Below are 20,478 nucleotides of genomic sequence, written 5' to 3'. Positions count from 1 at the left end.
CAACAAAATCCTAGGATTTTTTCCGACGGCTCAAACTTGTCTTGCATACACATGGTCACACAAAGTTGTTGGGAAATCCGATCGTTCTAAACGCGGTGACGTAAAACACGTACGTCGGGACTATAAACGGGGCAGTGGTCAATAGCTTTCATCTCTTTAATTATTCTGAGCATGCGTGGCACTTTGTCCGTCGGATTTGTGTACACATGATCGGAATTTCCGACAACGGATTTTGTTGTCGTAAAATTTTATAGCCTGCTCTCAAACTTTGTGTGTCGGAAAATCGGATGGAAAATGTCCGATGGAGCCCACACATGGTCAGAATTTCCGACAACACGCTCCGATCGGACATTTTCCATCGGAAAATCCGACCGTGTGTATGGGGTATTATTGTTGTAGGGCTTGTTCATTACAATGTGAGTTAGAAACAGTTACACGAATATATGGCTAAGGAGGACCCCCACCATGCCAACATCCAAAATATATATATACAAGGATTGACCAAGTCAAAAAATTGGTCAAAGTAGGAGAATTTCTGATCCAGTAATGCCTCCAAAAAGGCCTCGACTAGCAAGTTTTTGGAGGCATTACTGGATCAGATACTCTTCTCCTACTTTGATACATTATGACATCAATTTCTGTACCTTAGATCCAGCCCTCTGCAATTGCATCATTGGGTAACTGGTAACTGTGTCCATACAGGATGCTGTTTGTATGTTGGTTATATGTTTTTTGTAATTTTAATTATGCTGTAATAAAATGTATACTTTTTTTTATTGATTTTGCCTCTCATTGTGTGCCCACAAAGTCTGCCAATTTTTTGACTTGGTCAATCCTTGTATACACGAATATATGGCATTCTGAAAGAGATGTGCATACCTGGGTGCTTAAATCTGCACTTGAAATGTTTTTAGTTACCAGGTTCAAGAGGGTGTCTCATGTGACATGCCCTCATTGTTTGCCTGACTTCATCTTCAACCACATCTATAGCTTATTTACAGTCTCTGACCATTTCCTCGAATAAATGCAATCCAGCAATCTATGACAGCCCTCTGTAACATTACATATAAGGAATATTATGTGCAGCCCCTTAGTGACATCAAGGGCCAGAGTTGAGGCTCTTGTATCTCATAGTTAACAACCAATGGCTTAGGAGGTATTTTTGAACAATAATAAAAAAAGATACATTATTACAATACTATAGAGCAAATCCAGCTTGATGCATGCTATTTTCTATTATTTATGGAGCAGTGATGTATTTCAATGACTAATAGTTTGATTATTTTAAAAATGTATCTCTACTGTAACTTGTGAAATCAACATAAAGACTGGCTTATTAAATAAGACAAATATCAATTACCTTAATGCAGTAACCAATAGCAGCACAATTTATAAATACATTTTAATTGCCATTGGCTTATTATATTAAACAGAAATCATATTGGTTGCAATGGGTTACTGCATTTTCCATATCCTCATTGCACTGTTTTGTAAATAAATACTAATGTGTACTGTTCCTAATAATTAATTTCATTTCAGTTATACTAAGAGTGGAGCTTTTGCCAATGCACTGCAAAAATGGCCTGCTATGACTAGAAACGTATAAAGCATTATTCCCTGAAGTGTCGCTCTAGACCAGATTTCTCATTCTTTTTAACAAGGAGGAACCCTTGAAATAACTTTTTGGTCCCTGCTAATAATTACTATACCAACAGATCATGGTATGGTGTGATGGTCAGTGGGAAGAATGCTCCTCATATTTGTGGTCATTGGAAAAAATCCCTCCTAACATATAGCTAAAGAGACCAATGGTGTCAGTGGTTACCTATCTGTAAGTCAGAAATTGACCATTGCTAAAGGAACCTCTAGAAACCTCTGAAGAAACCCAAGGTTTCCATGGATCCCTGGTTTAAGAAATGCGACTCAAGACCATATAATGACCATGTTCAAAGTGCATTAGCTACAGATCCACTCTAATATACCAATCAATGTTTAACAGTACTAAATCAGTGTAATTTACACCCTTAAACAAGCATCGATTAAGATGTTGATGCTACATATGCCACAATCAACGAGAGTAGCAAATATCTGCTGTGAGACAATACTGCTTCCACACCAGAGGTATAGACTGTTCTATTTCCCAGTTCTTGTATTGGTCTGAAGTTCTCCACCATGACAGCATCTGCCGAGTAATTAAGTTTTGTGTAGAATGCTTTCAGCTGTAGAAAGAAAGGCGAAAGGTTCAATGTGATTCAAACACATTATCATATATAAAGTGAGGTTACAATGAGCTGATCTACAACAAGTGCTACAGACGAAAATTGGGAGTAATGCCCTGTACAGACGACTGGTTTTCCCGTTGGAATAAACTTTGAGGTTTTTCCGACGGAGTTCCGACGGAATTCCGCTAAAGCTGTCTTGCATACACACTGTCACACCAAATTCCAACCATCCAGAACAGGGTGACGTACAACACGTACGACGGGACTAGAAAAAGGACGTTCAATAGCCAGTAGCCAATAGCTTCCGTCTCGTACTTGCTTCAGAGCATGCGTCTGCGTTTTTGGTACATCGGAACAGCATACAGACAATCGGTTTTAACGATAGGTATTGGTTCCGTCGGAAAAATGTAGAACATGTTCTCTTTTTAGGTCCGTCAGAATTTTCGACGTAAGGAGTCCGATGGGGCATACACATGATCGGAATATACGATGAAAAGCTCCCGTCGGACTTTTTCTGTCGGACATTCCGCTCGTGTGTACACGGCATTACTCTTCCAACAATGGGTTTAATTTTTTAAAGTATTTAAGTAGTTTTTTTTAAGTAATTTTAAAATATTTTCATAGTTTAAAATGTGAGCCGACATAATGTTTAGTGATTAATCATTTTTATTGTTCAGTTTTTACGTAGATAGGGAGGTTCTATACTGATTCTTGTACCTACGCTGCGTCTTTTTTCCCTGGAATGCTAATATAAGCTTTTGACAAATGTGAAGCTGAATCACAGTATTGCAGAGTAGACTGAAACAGTGTAGGTTCTGCTTTTACTTTCAGAAGAATCAGTCAACTGAAAGTAATAATTCATTAGTAAGTGGGGTATTGTGGGGGCAATCAACACTACCTAAATCAGGCACAGTCACCTCTGCCACAGACATTTCTTTTCAAAGTGAAAACAATAGCAGTTGGAAAAAGTTTTCTGAACCTGTAACAGTAATATTCCCTGCAAGGAAAACAGGCAGAAGAGCGCTGAGTATTTGCTAGTCAGGGGGTGGAGAGGGCATACAAGGATAAGTGGACTTATCCATTAAAACAGTCTGCACAAGTCTGAAAAACAAGACATCTGTTCCCAAAATAGGTGTTTGCTCAAGTACTAGTAAAATACCTTGTCTATTTCACCCTGTTATTTGTTTTAGTCCAAAACAGTGAAGGGCCAGCAACAGGCAAAATATTAAACAGGATGATCCGTTAAATGCTGTCTTTTCCAAAGGATCAGTAGTGGTTTTTGGGACAGTTTTGTTTACATCTGACACTTATGCATGGAGCCAGGGGAGCCAGGCAATCTCAATATTGCTCTGACTGGATGCTGCAAATACTTATTTAGAATGGAAATGCTGATATTGAAATTATTTTTAACCAGCAGTGGAGCTAGGCTTTCAGTGCAGTATCACTCTGTGCAGTTGCTCCTGTGTTAAAATGAAGCTTTCAAACATTTTTCCATTTGTACATAACTTCACCATGATTTGTATAAAAAAAACTAGCACTCTGCACATATAGCCCATCAGCATCGAAACCTGACATTTTTGTGTGCCTTGGCCTCAGGTATGGGTGCAGAGTCAGTCCCACTGCCAGCAGCCTGTCAAAATCTATGACAGACCTAAATACACAGTGGCTGGGCACTCAACCGAATGGTTATCGCATTAAGGGCCAGTTCACACCAGAACACAGTGAAAGAGGGACAGCGTGTTCCTGTGTGAACTGGCCACTAGGGTCTTAAGCTTTCAGGAACAAATGCCCTGAATGCAAAGTTATTGGTTTTACCCCCCTCCCCTGACCGTCCACTTAAAGAAAGGCATGCAGCCGTTCAAAGTTGTACACATGCCACAGCTGCAATGCTTGAGAGGCTTCTAGACAGATGTTCCCACTTTGTATATACTACACCTGTATCACTCAGCTATCTTGTGAGTTGCCATTTGTCCTTTTTATTAAATTTTTGGTTTTAAATGCTGCACTTAGTCTGGTGCCCCTTTGTTCTCTGCTGTGCTATTATATTAGTTGTCGTGCATATGCATGGTTTTTGTGTGTTGTTGCACTTCGTTCATAGGGTAGGCTATTCATTTCAATGGGCTGCCCTACAAGTAACAAACACAGCAAGAAAGCTCATGCACCTTTTTGAGCTTAGCACATTTTAACTGCATGTTTTTCTAGAACTGTTGTTTGTTCTTGTGCATGCGAAAATGCACTTCTTGCTTAGCATGTGTGGGGTGCCATTAACAATAAACGACGCTGCATGTGGAACACAAGTTTTTTGACGGTCTTGTGAATGCATACAGAAACGCTTGATTTTGCTTGCATTCACACGCTACACTAGTGTGAATGCAGGCTTACTATTAACAGATCTTATAGTAGACAATAGAGAGAGGGAAATAGAGAAAAAGAAAGGGGGAGAGAGAGAGAGATTTTAATAAAACTAAGTACCTGGGATGTCCCTAGCTTTATTGTTTCAGGAAACACAGTCCAGGTGACTGTTTCATCACATGTAGGAGTAGTGAGAGAACCATCATATCTATAGAAATGTTCTAGATATTTTTCTTCTGGAATCAGCTCTTGTAATTTCACTCCGGAAACAGTTGTGTTGGTGCCTAATATATAAAAAAAAAAAACACAGTTTATGTGAACATCATGGAAAGTATGTTGTAGAATATTTATGCTTGAATTAACTAAAAAATCCAGGTCAGCAGAATCAAACTTGTTGTAATATATACAGTACATTCAGCAAACACACATTGCAGGTGAATCTACCAGGTGCATGGTTTTTAAATGATTGATTCACCACCAGAGACCCCCCCCCCAGATCATTGTATTTCTAGCAGCGGGTACAACCAGGTGTATATGTTCAGAAGTTGATAGAAAGCCTGCACAAATCAATGATGAGCTGACACTGTCCATGGCTTTTCACATGTAGTTTCACAAGGAGGGATCATTACATGCAGTTAGGGACAGGTGAGCAGCCCTTCACGCAGACAGTTGCCATCCAGGGCCGCTCATCGGTCCTTTGCCGCAGGTAATTGCTCCATGAGCTTTTAAATGTGGACAATTGCAGAGCCTGTCAGCCTGCCATTGATATGTGCAGGCTGCAGCAGATCGCACACACCATCTCGTACCCACCACAGAAATATGCTGATCTGGGCGGTTTATGGCCCTGGATGGCACATGTTACTAAATGAAATGAAATACATTTTATAATTTTTTTTCAAACAAATAGAGCTTTCTTTTGGTGGTATTTGATCACCCCTGGGTTTTTTATTTTTTGCTAAACAAATGAAAAAAGGTCGAAAATATTGGGGGAAAAAACGTTTTTTTTTTGTTTCTGTTATAAAATTTTGTAAATAAGTAGTTCTCTCCTTCACTGATGGGCACTGATGAGGCTGCACTGACAGGCACTGATGGGGCGGCACTGATGGGCACTGATGAGGAGGCACTAATATGCAGCACTGATGGGCACTGATAGGCGGCAAGTCGGCACTGATATGCAGCACTGATGGGCACTGATAGGCAGCACCGATGGGCACTAAAAGGTGGCACTGATGGGCGTCAATGATAGGCGGCACTGATAGGCAGCAATGATGATGAGGCACTGACAGGCATTACTGATAGGCACTGATTGCCATCACAGGTGGGCATTGCTGATGGGGCTGCATTGATAATCAAAGCACTAATTATCAGTACAGACCCCCCTATCAGGAGAGCCACTTATCGGCTCTCCTCTACTCACGCCCTGTCAGCAGTGAACAGAGGAATGCCGATAACTGGTACTGCTTGGCTGGTATGTCATAGGTTCTTTACCGTGATCGGAGATGCGGTGTGCCGGAGCGATACACCGCACTACTGATCGCTGCACACGAGCGGCTTGTTCTTCTGGATGTCATATGATGTCCAGTCAAACAGGAGAGTCACTGCCCGGCCGTAATTTTGCTATAGGCCGGCGGGATGTGGTTAATAACAAACGTGTTGTACATCCCTGCTATGGTACTGCACAGAGTGGTCCAGAACTTTCTCTTCTGGGGTCCCCCGTGGCGCTCTAGGCACCTCTTCTTCTTAGTGTGCCAATACAAGAAGCTGCTTTGTGTGGGGGTGCACCTGAGGGCTTACTCCCACCTCGGCTGCATGCTGGTTGACATTGGCTCCTGCTGCTGCCTCTCTGTCCTATAAGGAGAGAGAGACCAGCGCCACTGCAGATGGGCACAGCACTGGATCGAGACAGGATACAGGTGTGAAGGGGACGCATTAAGGTAAAAATGTTCTGCCCTTAGAACCACTTTAAAAGACAACTTTATTTGACTCAAATATACAGTATATACTGTGTGTGTGTGTGTATATATATATATATATATATATACACACTATATTGTTATATATATATATATATATATATATATATATATATATATATATATATATATATATATATACACACACACACTATATTGTTAAAAGCATTGAGACACCTGCCTTTACACTTACATGAATTTTAAAGGCATCCCAGTCTTAGTCGGTATGGTTCAATATTGGGTTGGCCCACTCTGCAGCTATAACAGCTTCAACTCTTCTGGGAAGGCTGTCCACAAGGTTTAGGAGTGTGTCTATGGGTATGTTTGACTATTCTTCCAGAAGCGCATTTGTGAGGTTAAGCACTGATGTTGGACAAGAAGGCCTGGCTTGTAGTCTCCACTCTAATTCATCCCAAAGGTGTTCTATCGGGTTTAGGTCAGGACTTTGTGCAGGCCAGTCAATTCCCTCCACCCCAGACTCGCTCATCCATGTCTTTATGGACCTTGCTTTGTGCACTGGTCCAAATAATTTGGTGGAGGTGGGATTATGGTGTGGGGTTGTTTTTCAGGGGTTGGGCTTGACCCCTTAGTTCCAGTGAGGGGAACTTTGTGGGAACAGTTTGGGGATGGCCCCGTTCTGTTCCAACATGACTGTGCACCAGTGCACAAAGCTTGAAAATGTCTTGGTATGCTGTGTTCCAACACAAATGACAGCAGGTGGGACTGTGCAATGAATTATTCTAAAATCTTTGCATTGTATGTAATTGACCAAGGCATGTTTGTTTCTTTCTTGGCAGATAGGTTTGGCAACATACACAAAGCAAGCCAAAATTGTGTCAAGGGTCTTTTTCAGTAGAACTAAATTTTATGTGCAGGAAAAGAAAACACTCTTGGTTGGGAGGATTATTCTGCAGGAGATGTCCCCTTCTGAGAATCATACTTGATGACTCTAGTGACCTTACACTGCTGCTTTTTTGATTTAGTTGAAAGGTACCACATCTTTATCTATTTATTTTATTGTGGGTCCAACCAAGGCACTGAGATGGCATTGAGCTTTATAGCCGAGGCAGAATGGTATTTTCCTTTATACAATTAAAGTGAAAAAAGAAAAACCTTCAAAGTGTAAATGACAAGTTCCCTAGAAATTAACCATAAGCAAACCAATCTTTTTATAATGTATGGCTGTTAAACCTGATGCAGAAGTTACAAAGGTAAAAAAAAGACTTTAAAAAAACATCACAATTACAGCATATTGTAACATGTAAACAGATGTTTCCACTTTATCAGAAATTGAAGTAATTGAAGCCAAACTGAACCTTCCTATTGTATCACTTTAATGCAGTCAGGTTGCATAAACAGCATTAAATAAGTGCTATTTTTATTTTTTAGCATTACTATTTACTGCAGCAAGGGTTAAAATACCCCATGCCAGCAAACCGTTACAGAGCCAAACCTTTGCTTAGCACAGATCGCAGAGGTTCAGATCTCCAGTGGTCAGACACACCCCCTGCCGCTTGTGGTTGGGCAGTTGGGCAGTGGGTGTGGAGGACCCAAGGAGACCTGCACCTCTGCGGTTTGTATTGAGCAGAGGTCTGGCTCTCTAGCAGTTTGCTAGCACAAGGTATTTTAATCTTTGCTGCAGCAACATTGGGCATGTATGCTTTTAAATTAGAACTAAAGGCAAAACCTTATTTTGATTTTGGAGAACGTTTATTACCCCTGTCAAATTTTTTTGACACCTGTGTCCCATTGGGGAGATTTTCCTTCACTTCCGGTCCCATAGCCACAATAGGAAGTGAGATGAAATCCCTCCAAATTATTAGAATACCTGGTTGCCACTAGGGTTACCAGGACTAGTGTCACCATTGAAATGTTTGCCCTCTATTACTGTTCTAGGGATAACCAAAAAACTTGTGATTTTCTTTTACTTTTGTTTTCAATGATAATGGTAAACATGACAAATAGAGAGGGTAAATCTCCTTGACGGGAGCACAGACACAAATAAAAATCTGACAGATTTTATAATTCCTCTCCACTCTATCCAAACTAAAAAAAAAAACAGTTTGGTCTTTATTTATACTTTAATTTATTATGGTGACTGACTAATGAAAATTATGTTTTAACTGTATTATTGGATGTTGTGTGGTATAATTAATCCCTTTATGCTATCCACAGCTGGCATTTTAAATTGTCTGTGATGCCCAGATCTTGTAGGCAGGGCTCTCAATCTTGCCGCACTGTGATTGGCTGCACAGTGCTGACATCATTGGGAGCCACACCTACTGGCTCTTGATTATCAGTAGTTGACCCTGAGCTGTCTGTGGCAGCCCAGTCACAGTCACGAGAGCGCTGATTAAGCGCACCCCAGACACATGACAGTAATGCATATATGCCGTGGATGGGCATTAAGGCCACCCACCTGTCTCTGTATGTAGATTATTATGCAAACATTTTAGGCAGGTGTAGAAAAATGCTGTAGAAGTGTTAATAGTTTATTTTTTTATCAATTAACAATAAATAAATGAACAGAAGGGTAATCCAAATCAAATGAATATTTGTGTGACCACCCTTTGCCTTCAAAACAGCATCAATCTTCTAGGTACACTTGCACACAGTTTTTGGAGGAACTCGGCAGGTTGGTTGTTTCAAAAGTCTTGGAGAACTAACCACAGATTTTATGTGGATGTAGGCTTCCTCAGATCCTTCTATCTCTTCATGTAATCCCAGACAGAATCAATGACGTTGAGATCAGGGCTCTGTAGGGGCCAAACCTTCACTTCCAGGACTCCTTGTTCTTCTTTGAGCTGAATATAGCTCATTGGCTATATGTTTAAGGTCATTGTCGTGCTGCATAATAAATTTGGGGCCAATCACATGCCTAACTGATGGTATGGCATGATGAATAAGTATCTACCTGTATTTGTCAGCATTGAAGATACCATTGATCCTGACCTAATCTCCAACTCTAGAAATGCAGTCCAAAACTTGCAAGGAACCTTCACCGTGCCTCACTGTTGCCTGCAAAGTTTGACTCATTAATCCAGACAACCTGCTGCTATTTTTCTTCACCCCAGTTCCTATGTTTTTTGTGCATAGTTGAGTCACATTGGAGGTATGGCTTTTTGGCCACAATTCTTCCATGAAGACCACTTCTTGCCAGACATCTCCGGACAGTAGATGGGTGTACCTGGGTCCCACTGGTTTCTGTCAGTTCTGTACTGATGGCACTACTGAACATCTTCCAATGTTGAAGGAAAGTAAGCATGATGTGTCTACTGCATTAAATTTCCATGGAAAACCACTGCATCTACAGTCCTCAACGTTACCCGTTTCCTTGTGCTTCTTCAAAAGAGCTTGAACAGCACATTCTAAATCCCCAGTCTGCTTTGTATTCTTTGCCTTGGAGAGACATTGCTGATGCATTATAACTACCTTGTGTCTTATTGCTGTGCTTAGTCTTGCCATGGTGTGTGGCATGAAACGATCTTCCACAACCTCACGTTAGTAGCAGAGTTTGGCTGTTCCTCATCCAGTTTTAAAGGAGTTTTAAAGTCTCAAGGTTTTTCACCTTAATGCATTTTATGCATTAAGGTAAAAACCTTCTGCGCTGCAGCTGCCACCCAGAGCCTCCCTTTTTCTTACCTGAACCCGATCGTTCCAGTGACAAAAATGAGCCCAGCAGCTCCAGCCGCTGTCTCGGGTCCTCATTGGTCAGAGTGACAGCAGCAGGAGCAGCTGCTGTCAATCAAATCCAGTGACACGGCAACAGGGCTGCGAGTACCCTAATGGAAAGCGGCTCTCCGTGGGGGCACTCAATGAAGGAGAGAAGCCAGGAGCGCTGCCGGAGGACCCCAGAAAAGGAGGATCGGACCCACTTTGGGCAAAATCCTCGCACAGAGCAGGTAAGTATGACATGTTTGTTATTAAAAAAAAAAAGAACCTTTACAGTCACTTTAAGCCTCCTACAAAGCTGTTTGTGTTTCAGTTAATGACTGTGTTTCAAGCTACATTTGAAATTCATGATCATTAGCACCTGCTTGGCATAATTGATTAATCATACACCTGACTCTAATCCTACAAAATCCCTGACTTTGTGCAAGTGTTCATAGTGTGCAAGTGTAAGAACTGATGCTGTTTTGAAGCCAAAGGGTAGTCACGCACATGTTGATTTGATTTAGATTTTTCTTCTGTTCGCTCACTTTGCATTTTGTAAATTGAAAAAAATAAACAATTAAAATATATATTTTTGAAAGCATTCTTACAGCATAGCACTGTATGTATAACGCTGTTGTAAAGGAGTTAATGTCTAGCCTTATAATTTGTAAAGAATTATACTGTATGTATGCAGCCTGACTGCATTATGGTAATAATTTAGGATGGTCCTATTGGGCTTTAAAGTAAACCTGCTACAAGTCTCGTTCATTTAAACTGAGCATATGCATGCAAAATGAAGCTAAAATTATATAAAAAACAACAATCAGCAAGTCCATCAGTTGAATTTATATGCAAATATTGACTCTTCCTGTAAATAAAAAGCGGATGCTTTCTTAACTAGGTATATTATGCGAACAGTCAATGTGACATTCACCAAATATTCACTGCAGGTGTATCTTTCTGACACATGTGTTTTAAATGAATGTGAATAATTCACCTGTAGTTAATGTTTGCAGAATGTCACATTTACTGCTTTATGAATATGCACCACATATGCACAATGAATAATATGTCTTTATAAAGTACTGATGGCTGAATGTGATGTAAGTACACTAGGCATATGTCTCTTATTTCAAGCATTAAATTAAAAATAATCAACCGAGTTACACATTTTGCACACTAGTTATAATAATCATAAACTTAATACTTAAAGTCTATTAATCAATTGTGTCATACCCGTTGCTCTGATTTTATCTAGTGCTGCAATTATACTGTCATACTTGGCATTGTTAACAGTCGTTTCCTGTAAAGAAAATGAAAAAATGTAGAAATATATTTTGTTAACCAAAACATTTCTTTTTCTAATAAGTTTAGTCAAACATTTCGCAAATCCCTTTCTATGATCTTAAGTATTAAAACATTAATAAACTCTAGTATGTCTAATTTTGTTCAACTGGTTTTATTAATGCTGAGGGGGAACTGGGAATTACAGATAAGTAAATAAAGGTTAAAGGTGGGGGGGGGGGGCAGAATACAAAAACCAGGAAGAATTCTCCAAGTAAATTTAATTTGTTTCATGAAAATCATAGCATTATAATATTTGAAACAGTGCCAATAGAATAAGAACAGAATTGGTTAAGGTTTAAACTTTCATATCTGCGAAGCAGTTCCCATGGGAGGTAATTAAAGCAGACAGATGGAATCTATAGGCCAGCTGGCAAAGTGGGAAGAGTTTTCATATTTTGTGGGATTTAGGTCATGGGTCAAGGCATTGCAATGCAATGTATGCAATTTTTAAAGAAATGAATGTTTGTGTTGTATCCAGGGTATCCAGATTTCTAAAAATTTAAGTTGAGCATCAGACAGTATGCTCAGGATGCATTAGTCAGGATAAATTTTGGTGATTTTATCATGTATCAACAAGGTAGCTTGGTTTTCTTCCATTATTTTGTTTAATTAGTCGCTGCCAATAAGAAGAGCCTAAAGCCTCGTACACACGATCAGATTGTTGGTCAACAAAACCATGGAATTTTGTCCGAAGGCCATTGGCCCAAACTTATCTTGCATACACACGGCCACACAAATGTTGGCCAACAACAATGGAAAATTTGAGAACCTGCTAGCCAACATTTGTTGGCGGAAAGTCTGACAACAATTGTCCGATGGAGCATACACACGGTCGGACTTACCCCCAACAGCCTGACATCGAACATTTCCCGTCGGAAAGTCTGATCGTGTGTATGAGCCTTAAACTTTCTTTGTAGCTTAGGTAGCCCAGGAGAAATCACTTTTAACAATGCTGTCCATGATACTGGTTTTATCTGTTTACCACCTACCTGGACAGCTATTGAAATATTGGGGCTCAGAAATGGGTGGTCATCACCACCAAATATGGTAAGAAGTAACTTGTGCAGCTCCTGAAGCATTCAGACCAGAGATTTGTGAATGCCCTACTTAGTTTGTGTGAGCCTTCTTTGAGGTTATTTTGCAAGATTTTAATTATGCAATATTAAGGGCGTGCACTTGTATTCAGCCCCCCTGAGTCAATACTTTGTAGAACCACCTTTTGCTGCAATTACAGCTGCAAGTCTTTTTGGATATGTCTCTACCAGCTTTGCACATCTACAGAGTGACATTTTTGTCAGATTGGATGGAGAGCGTCTGTGAACAGCAATTTTCAAGTCTTGCCACAGATTCTCAATTGGATTTAGATCTGGACTCTGACTGGGCCATGCTAACACATTAATATGCTTTGATCTAAACCATTCCATTGTAGCTCTGGCTGTATGTTTAGGGTCATTGTCCTGCTGGAAGGTGAACCTCCGCCCCAGTCTCAAGTCTTTTGCAGACTCTAACAGGTTTTCTTCTAAAATTGCCCTGTATTTGGCTCCATCCATCTTCCCATCAACTATGTCCAGCTTTCCTGTCCCTGCTGAAGAAAAGCATTCCCACAACATGATGCTGCCACCACCATGTTTCACAGTGGGGATGGTGTGTTCAGGGTGGTGTGCAGTGTTAGTTTTCCATCACACATAGCGTTTTAGGCCAAAAAGTTTAATTTTGTTCTTATCTGACCAGAGCATCTTCTTCCACATGTTTGCTTTGTCCCTCACATGGCTTCTCACAAACTGCAAACAAGACTGCTTATGGCTTTCTTTTAACAATGGCTTTCTTCTTGCCACTCTTCCATAAAGGCCAGATTTGTTGAGTGCACGACTAATAGTTGTCCTGTGGACAGATTCTCCCACCTGAGCAGTGGATCTCTGCAGCTCCTCCAGAGTTACCATAGGCCTCTTGGCTGCTTCATTAATTAATGCTCTCCTTGCCCGGCCTGTCAGTTTAGGTGGACGGCCATGTCTTGGTAGGTTTGCAGTTGTGCCATACTCTTTCCATTGTCAGATGATGGATTGAACAGTGCTTCGTGAAATGTTTAAAGCTTAGGATATTTTTTTATAATCTAACCCTGCTTTAAACTTCTCTACAACTTTATCCCTGACCACAACTTTATTCCTGATCTGGTGTGTTCCTTGGCCTTCATGATGCTGTTTGTTCACTAAGGTTCTCTAACAAACCTCTGAGGACTTTACAGAACAGTGGTATTTATTTAGTAATTAGGTGACTTCTGAAGGCATTGGTTCCACTAGATTTTTGTTAGGGGTATCAGAGTAAAGGGGGCTGAATACAAATGTACGCCACACTTTTCAGATATTTTTTTGTAAAAGATTTGGAAAACCATTTATGATTTTCCTTCCACTTCACAATTAAAATCCCAATAAAATACATTTATGTTTTTGGTTGTAATATGCTAAATGTGGAAAATTTCAAAAGGTATGAATACTTTTTCAAGGCACTGTAGTTAGTGAATTAACTAACATAACCTCTTAGGACAGAGAAATAAAATGTTTTATTTGGGCATATCCATTAACCACATTGTTCCTATGGATGAGAAAAAAGAAGGGGATATTTTGCCTCCAGAGGTCTTCATTTTGCCTTTTGTAAATTCCATCATCTAAAAGCCCCAGATTTAAATTCTATGATTTCCAAAAAGAGGCACAAAAGATACTTTATTGGGGCTGGTGGTTATGTTTCTATTCGGAACCATAGAGCTAAGGAAAATGTAATCAATTTGCTGGTGGTGGGTGGAAGATGCTGTCTCCACAAAGGAATGACAGTATACAGATAGGGTAGATTGTTTGGAATTCAAAATGCACCCAGGGAATAAGGAAGGATGAGAATGCCCAGGACCTTTTTTGGCTAATGTGAGCTGCCCAGTAATAGCACCAAAAATGTGTGTAATTCAAGCCTTCTGGCTGTGTTGGCTGCTGATAAAGAGTGCTTTTCCTCACTTTGAGGCCCTTGTCTTTTCAAATTGATATTATAGTTTTTTGAGTTAAATGATATAGGATTCGGGAATTTCGATGAGTAGAGTTCTAAATAGAAAACAGATTTTTGGGTAGGATCACCATTTTTACTACACTTAGTATGTAACCCAATGTAACTTAACCCAATATACAATATCTGGACCACTCCCCCAGTTCTAATTATAACCAAATACTTTAGGCTGTTTTGGTGGCAGGTGAAGTTGCAGTTCTGTTCCAGAAGTGTTTAAATTTCATAGGGAATGTTCAGGGTTAGTGCCCTTTGGCAGTGAATTTTGACTGTTAATGTGAAAGTCCTGATATTGAGGAGAAATTGGTTAGGTGTGAAAATAATGTTGGGAGGCTTATTTGGGGTTGAGTAAGGGTAAACAGGATATTATAAGCTTGCATACTTATTTGGTATTCAGCAATTTGACATATAAAAACTGAGATACTGGGATCAAAGTGTGTTGTAGTAGTAGTATTAGTAGCAATAGTAAAGATTGATGGGGAAAGGGGGCACCCCTGCCTGGTATATCATAAAGGGTGAGGAGAGTTGTGAATTAAATTTCAGTTGGGCAAAAGAGTTATGACCCGTACACACGGTTGGAATTTCCGACAACAAATGTTCGATGGGAGCTTGTTGTCGGAAATTCGGACCGTGTGTAGGCTCCATTGGACATTTGCTGTTGGAATTTCAAACAAACAAAATTTGAGGCCTGGATCTCAAATTTTCCGACAACAAAATCCGTTGTCGGAAATTCCGATCGTGTCTACACAATTCCAACGCACAAAATTCCACAAATGCTCTGAATCAAGCAGTAGAGCCGCACTGGCTATTGAACTTCATTTTTCTCGGCTCGTCGTACGTGTTGTACATCACCGCATTCTTGATGTTCGGAATTTCCGACAAGATTTGTGTGACCGTGTGTATGCAAGACAAGTTTGAGCCAACATCCGTCGGAAAAAAAACATGGATTTTTGTTGTCGGAATGTGCGATCGTGTGTACGCGGCATTACTGTAAGTTGCTTATAAGGTTTTAATGAAGCTGCCAGAAAGTCCATGTTTAGGGAGAACATGTTCCATAAATCCCCCCTCTGATAGTGTTGAAAACATAGCTGTCTAGGTTGAGTATCAGAACTGGGGTTATTGTGGTTCTGGTATGGGAAATTATATCAAGGATGCATCTATTATCTGTTAGCTGAAGTGATGGTATGAACCCACATCTAAAGAAGTCTGAAGAGATAAGGAAGGGGTTATCTTGTTGCTAAATGGACTGTTAAATGTTTGCAAAGATATTAGCTATATTCAAAATGAAAATGGGCAGAGATTTTCAGGTATCATTCATTACGTCTTAAACTGGTTTTGGCACCAAGGTAAAGTGGGCTTGTAGGAATTCTTTCAATTTCTTCTTCACCTCAAGCTGGTATGTTAATTAGAGGTTCCATTTGTCAGCCTAGATTTCCAGTACTGCGACTTCTGTAGGGGGCATCCAGCCAATCACAGTCAGAAACACAATCTCATGTTTAAAACTAAAGGTTCCAGACTGCTACATTGCCTGCCAGTGCCATCCAACTGGGTTCTTGCTATTGCCCCTGAACAACCTGTGCATTTTTGTAATAGCATTGTGTATTTACAGCTTGCCTGCTCCAGTTCTGTGTACAACAGCTTTTCCTATTTGTCCAGTGGTAGGTTTTAGATGTACTGATGCAGAGTTGGAAAACTGTGCCAGTGGGATAGAAGGGGTAGTAGAAGAGAGGTACCAAAGGAGGAAGAAGATATAAATCTAGCCCTGTGAATTCATAAGGGATAGAAATGATCAGCTATCAAATTATCAGGGCAAGGAATGGCCAAAAGTACCTATCCTCAGATAAGTTGCCAACAAAAATCTATATTTCCACTGTACTTTCTTGTCCACCAGAAGTGTGGAATAGTCTGGTTCCCCTTCCTCTTTAAAATAGGTGTTAACAGCATACAGACTGGTACCAATCCAGCATGCGCTTGCACATTTGACAGCCCTCTTGAAATAAAAATGCCAGCTTTTTACCCAGTATTCTATTTCTCAAGAAGGGGAAATGTGCCATGTTACATAGTATTGTAAAAAAAGGGCAAATAAGGTCCAACAGAACAAAACATCTACTATCTAGGAATTGAATATCTCAAATTGAGTTATCTCATCCTTACTTAAATGTAGGTTAATTCTACCATACATACCAACTATAGCAGTCAGCAATAGATTAGCTTCTGCAAAAGATTATTTATTTACTACAGGTATTTATATAGTGCCAACAATTTATACCCTGCTTTACAGATATATGGTACATTCCTATCAGTCCGTGCTCTCAAGGAGCTTACAGTCTAAGGTCCCTAACTCACATTAATACATACACTAGGGCAAATTTAGACAGGAGACAATTAATATACTGGCATGTCTTTGAAGTGTGGGAGGAAACCCACGCAGGCACAAGGAGAACATGCAAACTCCAGGCAGGTAGTGTCATGGTTGAGAATCAAACCAACAACCCTAGTGCTGCTAGGCTGACCTACTAACCATTTAGCCACTGTCCTGACCATTATTCTGTCTTATTTGCTAGTAAAGTCAAAGCACAACATTTTCTAGAGGACTTGCAAGGGTCTTCTTGAGTGACTGGCAAGTATAGCACCATCACAGAGATCAGTTTTTACTTATGCATCTAATGCTGGCCATACGCTATACGAAAAATTGGCCGAAATTCGGTCATTTAGACAGTTTGTTCGTTTTAAGGCCAGTTAATGGCCACAAATCGGTAATTGGTTGGGATGTTTTTGAGCCAAAAAAAATGAAGGACAAGTTTGGAAATTTTCTGCTGATTGAACAATAAATTGAAAGATTAAAGGGGTTGTAAACCCTCGTGTTTTTTCACCTTAATGCATCCTATGCATTAAGGTGAAAAAACTTCTGACACTGACCGGCCCCTAGCCCCTCGTTTTACTCACATGAGCCCGTTCCTTCCCTCGGTGGAGACACGCTGTACCTCTCTGCCCGGCCCTGTTCTCGGCTCTTGATTGGATAGATCGATAGCAGCGCAGCCATTGGCTCCCGCTGCTGTCAATCAAATACAATGACGCGGGTGCCGGGGGGCGGGGCAGAGTCCGGCATTCTGTGTCTATGCACGCAAATTCTGGACTCGCAAGGTAACCCCCAGGGAGAGCGCTTCCCCCAGGGGGTTTACTGATGGATGCAAGGAGGAGCCTCGAGTGCCACCAGGGGACCCCAGAAGACGAGGTTCGGGCCACACTGTGCAAAATGAACTGCGCAGTGGAGGTAAGTATGATATGTTTGTTATTTTTAAAAAAAAAACACGAGGGTTTACAACCCCTTTAATGTGTTTTTCGTCCAAACTGTTTGCACTAGGTGTATGTGAAAATACAAACAAAAAATTGATACATTTATGTCCATAAACAAATGATTTATCGGTCATTACATGATGGCACTATTGTTTGCTATCACGGCCGAATGTTCATTTTTCTAAAATGGGTTTGAATGATTTTTCGTATAGTGTATGGCCAGCATTAATCAATTGTTTATTGAGTTTTCAATAAAAGGAATTGCAGTTTTTTATATCTGAATGTACACATGCTTGATACATTAGGAACCACAAACAGTATACATCAGAATAATTTATATATATCAAACTTACTTCAATAAAGAATCCAAGCACAGCAATTGTTCTTCCACTCCCAGTAGTTTCTCCACCAGAGGATGACCGGCTGTTGGCCGTTTTGCTGTGAACTATATGAAGCTAAATCACAGAGACAACATGGATTTAGTATTTTATTGTATTGTATTAATTTCACTTATAGAGCTAATGCTACAAAATGTCTTTATTTCTTTTTTGTGAGCAAAAAGCTTCCAATATTTATATAAACATTCAAAGGAAAACTGCAGTGACTATAAGATTAAAAACTATTGTATGCCGTAAAGCAGTATTAAGCCCAAAACCAACAATGTAATACATTGCAGCTTACCAATCAAATTAAATGTGGTGGCTGCATTCGTTTTCCTTTTGAAGCTTTTTTCCCCCTCTTTTTCCATGGTGATCTGACTGGTAACACACCCCCTGCATTACAGTGCCTACGCTCTGGATGATGGAGCACATGGGGCATATTTGGACAGCAGCATTGTCAGTCTGGGGGAAGGGGAGTGTTAGATGTACTAGCAGAGTTACTAACAAATTGAAGGTGAACTCCAGCTAATAATTCAATCAGTTACAGCAAACTGCTTTCTATTTGGGATAAAGGTTTTCCATAAATAAATAAAAGCTGATCATTGGAAGCACCCCTGTCAGTGGTAATGGTTTGTCTCATCGCTGTAACTGCACGTGAGCTTGATCTTTTGAAAAACAACCAAATTACTGTCTCGATCACCAGATAAAAATAGAAGAAAGAAAGCATAAAAAAGGAACTGAATGTCGCCTTCACATCTAAGAATTAGTAAGCTACATTATGATAAATGCTTGCTTTTGGGTTTAATACTGTTTTAAGTTTAAAAATAACTATGGCTGTTTTTTTTTGTAACTATCATCACTGTCCATATACTGATCAATTACATGTTTTGGAAGCTCCAGGTCTTCTGCAGGTTTTAAAGCAAATCCAAACCCAAAAAAACAAAAATGTAAGGACTATGCACATATTGATATACAGTATGTTCATACTTTTATTCTTTAATTTTCCACTTTTTCTGCCCTTACTCAAAATGGCTGTGGCTAGAGATGCTAGGACAATGTTTTTCAAAGTGATTTCTCAACAAAATAAAGCATGGAGACACACAGTAGATGGATGGGTGAGTTGTCTTTGAATATTAAAAATGAAATAAAGAATGTAATAGGTTTATGGTTCTCAGATGCAGTTTAGTTCTGCTTTAAAAGAAAGCACAAAAAAAGTATCTCTCTTCAGTGAACTACTAGTCCTATTGATCCTCCATGTAATAGAGATGAAGAAAAGTAGACACATTTGAAGTCCAAAGGTTCAAGAAAGGTTGACCGCACTCCCAGGTTTGAAGAAGTGATGATTACTTTATTGAAGATAAAAATCCATCAAGATACATCATAAGACATCATGATACCTCTATGCAGGCATGGCAAGATTAATGCGTTTCCCGAATCAAGGTTCGCTTAGTCATAATCTTACTTGATTATGACTAAGAGAACCTTGATTCGTGAAACGCGTTAATCTTGCAATGCCTGCATAGAAGTCTTATGATGTCTTGTGATGTATCTTGATGGATTTTTATCTTCAATAAAGTAATCATCACTGCTTCATACCTGGGAGTGCGGTCAACCTTTCTTGAACTATTGGCTCTTATTCAGGCTGCAGACTGGACCTGCACCACAAGGTTGCAGGGAGCAATCATTCCCATCTGGAGCGGCAGAGCTCTGTCTTTGTAACATTTGAAGTCCAGCCTGGGTGACAAACATGGCTACCCTCATAGATACAATGAAGAAATGAGTGTAGACATAAAGGGGCAGGAAGTGTGTTATTCACAGGATAACCAGGTGAAACTAGAGAAAAAGAGAGCCTGAAAAAATAATGTATCTACTACTTGTAAGGACTGGTAAACTACAATGTATTCCATATTTTTTTTAGCTAGATAAATAAAGGGAACCTAAACTATTGATTTTCAAACTTTGTTTTAATCTTCTTTAGACTGTGATCTCATATCAAATAGTATCGGAAAGAATCACTATAATACCTATTTCACACTCAATAAATCACATATAAACAAATACAGTTTTAGTTACGTGTTAATGGTTTTTCAGTAGTGAGATCTCCCTGTTGGAGTAGACACATAAACAAAATTTGGGTGTGAAAGCTCACTTCCCCTTTAACAACAAAACAGAACTTAAGGCCATGGTTACACCAGTGAATTGCATTAAGGC

The 20,478-nt window shown here is 39.8% G+C and overlaps 1 protein-coding gene across 1 annotated transcript in view; it reads right to left on the bottom strand.

Annotated features, from left to right (window-relative positions):
* CA4 (carbonic anhydrase 4) overlaps window positions 1–20,478 on the bottom strand; it is a 125,383-nt gene that overhangs the window by 78,650 nt on the left and 26,255 nt on the right. Inside the window, exons 5-8 of the mRNA XM_073615244.1 lie at window positions 18,241–18,342; window positions 11,438–11,504; window positions 4,695–4,858; window positions 2,117–2,219 (exon numbers count right to left, since the gene is read on the bottom strand). Of these exons, the coding sequence (XP_073471345.1) occupies window positions 2,117–2,219; window positions 4,695–4,858; window positions 11,438–11,504; window positions 18,241–18,342 (436 nt within the window). The remainder of the gene's footprint in view (window positions 1–2,116; window positions 2,220–4,694; window positions 4,859–11,437; window positions 11,505–18,240; window positions 18,343–20,478) is intronic.

The sequence above is a fragment of the Aquarana catesbeiana genome, linkage group LG02 (assembly GCF_042186555.1).
Source record: "Aquarana catesbeiana isolate 2022-GZ linkage group LG02, ASM4218655v1, whole genome shotgun sequence".
In the NCBI taxonomy this organism is placed as follows: Eukaryota; Metazoa; Chordata; class Amphibia; order Anura; family Ranidae; genus Aquarana; species Aquarana catesbeiana.
The sequence above is the reverse complement of the archived record's forward strand: the minus strand, read 5'-3'. Positions and strand labels throughout refer to the sequence as shown.